Source organism: Penaeus chinensis, chromosome 24 (assembly GCF_019202785.1).
Source record: "Penaeus chinensis breed Huanghai No. 1 chromosome 24, ASM1920278v2, whole genome shotgun sequence".
Taxonomy (NCBI): domain Eukaryota; kingdom Metazoa; phylum Arthropoda; class Malacostraca; order Decapoda; family Penaeidae; genus Penaeus; species Penaeus chinensis.
This window is the reverse complement of record NC_061842.1, coordinates 33,856,274-33,860,316: the sequence shown is the minus strand read 5'-3', so window position 1 is coordinate 33,860,316 and position 4,043 is coordinate 33,856,274. Positions and strand designations below refer to the sequence as shown.

The 4,043-nt window shown below is 52.3% G+C and overlaps 1 protein-coding gene across 4 annotated transcripts in view; it reads left to right on the top strand.

Annotated features, from left to right (window-relative positions):
* The window catches only part of LOC125038295, a 29,766-nt gene extending 26,100 nt beyond the window's left edge, over positions 1-3,666 (top strand). For all 4 annotated transcript variants that reach the window (XM_047631752.1, XM_047631753.1, XM_047631750.1 and 1 more), the window contains exon 2: positions 563-3,666. In XM_047631752.1, the coding sequence (XP_047487708.1) occupies positions 584-3,646 (3,063 nt within the window). In that variant the 5' untranslated portion in view covers positions 563-583 and the 3' untranslated portion in view covers positions 3,647-3,666. The remainder of the gene's footprint in view (positions 1-562) is intronic.
* Positions 3,667-4,043: the final 377 nt, after the last annotated feature.

Below are 4,043 nucleotides of genomic sequence, written 5' to 3'. Positions count from 1 at the left end.
TGGTCGTATCGTATTTTCGTCTCTACAGACATTTAAAGTTACCCTTCCGAATTAACAGCCTGATTAGAAGTGATTCGTCGGAGGTTTTGGCTATCGTGCAGTCTATATAAGGGGGATCTGAATATACATTTGATTTTGCCAATTATGAAAATAAAGGTTTTTCAGAGATTCTTGTTAGATCATGATTTGTAGCGTAAATAAGTTTTATGTTGAATCCTGAAAGCCTTGATATGCTTGTTTGTTTACAGCTATACTTATCTGTCTTCATCTGTTTATACCTATTTGTCCATCTATCTGTAATAGTGTTACTTTATTTCTTTATATATGCGCGCGCGCACGCACACACACACACACACACACACACACACACACACACACACACACACACACACACACACACACACACACACACACACACACACACACGCGCGCGCGCTCTCGCACAGAACAGTAACAAAACTATATTCTGTATCGCAAACGTGCCGTAGACAGCACCCCTTCTCACCCCTTCCCACCCCTTCCCACCCCTTCCCGCGGCGCCTGATGTCTGCCTCTCCCGCAGGTAGCGCAGAGTGAGGAGAACATGTCCGCGGCGACCTTCGCATCCTACGTAATCGGTAAACTCTCCGGAAGTGACAGAGTGGACGCTGCGACCTCCAGCATGGCATCCAGGACCTCCCCGACGCCCCGCCTGACAACCGTGTGGCGCACCAAGTCCATCCCCTACGACGTGCCGAGGACCGAGCCCCAAACCTTCAAGTCCGACGGCTCGCTCCTGAAAATCCTTCGGACAAAATCTATGCCGTCCTTGAACCTCGAGGACGAGATCTCCGGGCGCTCGCCGCGGCCGATGTCGCCGCTCTCCATCGGCTCCCCGGTGAGCAGCAGGTCGGGCTCGCCCCTGCCGATGGTGCGGAGCAGGACGGTGAATCCCCGCCTAGATCGGAACACGGTAACGCCGCCGCCCAGCCCGAGCTTCAGCAACCCCGCCCTCAGTAGCCCCCCGCAGCGCCGGAGGCTGGAGAGAACCACCTCCGACGGCGCGCTGCTGGTGAAGCGAAGGCAGAAGCGGAGTGAGTTTGAGAACGAGTTTCCTTCCGGAGGCACGCCCTCTGTCAGAGCTCTCAAGAGCGTGTTCGACGCCAAGTCAGATGAATCGATGACCAGCGACAGGTCCCCTCTGTCGCCCAAGGGAAAATGGCCGCTTCCTTCGCCGACGAAGAGCGTGGCGGTCGTCGGCCAGGTCCTGAAGAAGGAGCCTGAGGCAGTAACACGCCAGATGAAGCCCGTCCGCCATGGAAGTCTCGAGCATTATGAGAGGGCAGAGGAGAAAAAGACAACTGTCACAGTGCGAAAAATTTCCACATCACAACCCTCGTTCAAAGAAATTCTGAGGCGTTTTCAGCAGCCTGATAATCTGGAGAAGGAGGCAACAACCCTCCAGACCCATAAGTTACCACGAGAGACTGCCAGGCAAGTGAACATCGTTGTGGAAGAAAAGGTTTTAGTCCGTGAGGTACAGTCTGAACCGAAGCCAAAAGGCCACATTTCTGTGTCCAGACAGCGGTCCAAGAGCGAACCGGAGCCTAACTCAAAGCGTCCACACGTTCTTGCAAGTCCTGTGTCGGTGAAGAGACTGAAGATGCAGTTTGAGAGTCAAGAGGAAAAGGATTCCTTTGCATCGCCCATGCTGTTGCCCCCACGAAGAGAAACCACTAAACTGAGAAAGCAGTTCGCTGTACGTCACAACAGCTCGGAGTCAGAGGACGATGTCTTTGACATGGACCTTCCCTCAGCTGTGAAGAAGCCGGAGCCGATGATGCTCGAAGCAACAGAAGCCAGTTCAGTCACTCCCTCTGTGAGTAACTTGAGACAGCAATTTGAAAAGGCCGCATCTGCCCAGTCTTTCTCGAAGACTGTTGGGAAGGATGATGTTACCGTCAGAAGGATTCAGTGGTCGACAACACAAGACTTGCGGGCGCCCTTTGAGAGCGCTGAGCAGAACAAAGAGGTCCAACGGGAACGGCTAGAGCGCCCCTCTCTGTCAGAGATCAACTCTCAGAACACGGTCAAGAACCTCTTACAGCAATTCCAGACTACCACACCCGATCAGCCTTTGGAAGGAATGACAAACAAGTTCTCCTTTGAGACAAGAGAGTCTACTCATTCAAAGGAAGTGTCAAAGTCAGATGTTAAGTCCTACATCAAGTCTTATGAGACCTCCAGCAGTCCGCAGACTCGTCACAGAAGTCTTGATGGAGAGGAGAGTGAATTTCTGAGACACACGGAATCCTCTGGGCATGGAGGGGTCTCTGTGCAGAGGCGGAGGAGCTCAAGTAGTTCCAGTGATGATAGCTCTGATAGTCAGGAACCCGATGAACTCTTACTGTCTATCAAAAGAGGAAGCGCAGAGAGAGAGCAACAAATCGAAGATTACTGGAAGAATAAAGAAGAAACGTTAGCGAACAGGAGAGCAGAAAATGAGAGAGGTTACGGTTACAGAGACGATATAGATGCCGACAGACTGGAGAATGACAAACTGCTTCAGAAACAACGGTTAACTCACTCATTACATAATGAGAGTGAAGAGGAAGACAAGAATACATCAGAGGAAGACGAAGCCAGAGGACAGAATATAGATATTAAAGAAGAAATCAAGCAGATGGAGATCCTCGTCAAAGAAGCCCTGACTGCGCCACCACAGATTAACAAGGCAGAAGACACCCACAGTAAGATTGACACCCTAATAACCGACTTCGAGAAGAACCAGAACCCGAAGCAAGACAGTCGTGGGAGAAGTAGCTCGGTTCTCTCAGAAGACCTCGGGCTCGAATCCTCGCAGGGCAAAGTAGGACACCTGATTGACAAATTTGCCAACGTACGTGATGCTGATTCGGACAGCGACAGCAGTGACGGCGAGGGAAAAGGTGATGGAAAGAAGAGCAGTGCCACGCGTTCTGAAGACACGGCAATCGACGCCTCGCCTGGCAAAGTAGGCCATCTCATCGACAAGTTTGCTAAGGTGCGGAAAGACAGTATCAGCGAAGAAGATGAAGACAAGGACAGAGCTGACGAGAAGCCGAGGGAACGAAGGGAATCGGACATCACTTCCCTGATCGACAAGTTCGCCAAGATCAACAACCCCCGCGTCAAGAGCGCGTCCACCTCGTCCGATTCCGATGCCGAGAAGACTCCTGCGGCCGAGAAGGAGAAGCCTCCCGTGCCGACGATCCCGACCAAAAGCATCCCCGGGAAAGTGCGAACCCTGAACCCTGACGAGCTCCAGTTCTTCGGCATGGGGGGGGCCAGCGAACCCTTCGTGCGCAGTCAGAGTCTCAGGGTCAAGAAGGCGGACCCGCAGCCCTTCTACCCCCGCGGAGGGTCCCTGAGGGTGAAGAAGAGCGAGCCCCAGCCGGTGATTCCCGCCGCAAAGAAGCTGCCGAGGAACTGCCGTAACCTGAAGCCCGACGAGCTTCGCTTCTTCGACATGGGCAACAATAACAACGTGTACGGCAATCTGACGTCCAAGTCCAACTCACAGAACTCGTCCTGCGCCTCGACTCCCACGACGGAGAAGGAGGACGTCTTCAACAACAACAACAACAACAACAACAAAACCCCAAACGTCGTCCAGTTTTTTCAGTAGCAAGCCAGGGTGTTGACAGCCCCTTACACAGCGGACACGGCGAGTCCCCTGGCGATGACAATACTGACGACGTATTTCGGAAAGACGACGAATCGGACTCGGACTCAGACGCAAGCATTCTGAGGGACGGCCATGAGGAGGAGGGCGAGTTCCATGATTCACTTTTGATGATCATTGTGGACGAACCTACTTCGCCGGCGAGAATAATGTCTGGCAGTCATGAAAATGAGGATTCGTACAGTTCCTTAGACATTGATGAAGCCCTTGAGGAAGTGATGAAAGAAGAACACATGGACAATGAATCGGAACTGCTTCCGCTGCAGTCTGAAATTCCCAGTGATTCGGGGTATAACGAGGTCGTTTGCAAAGATTTTGAGTCTCCCATAAAAGAGATTGG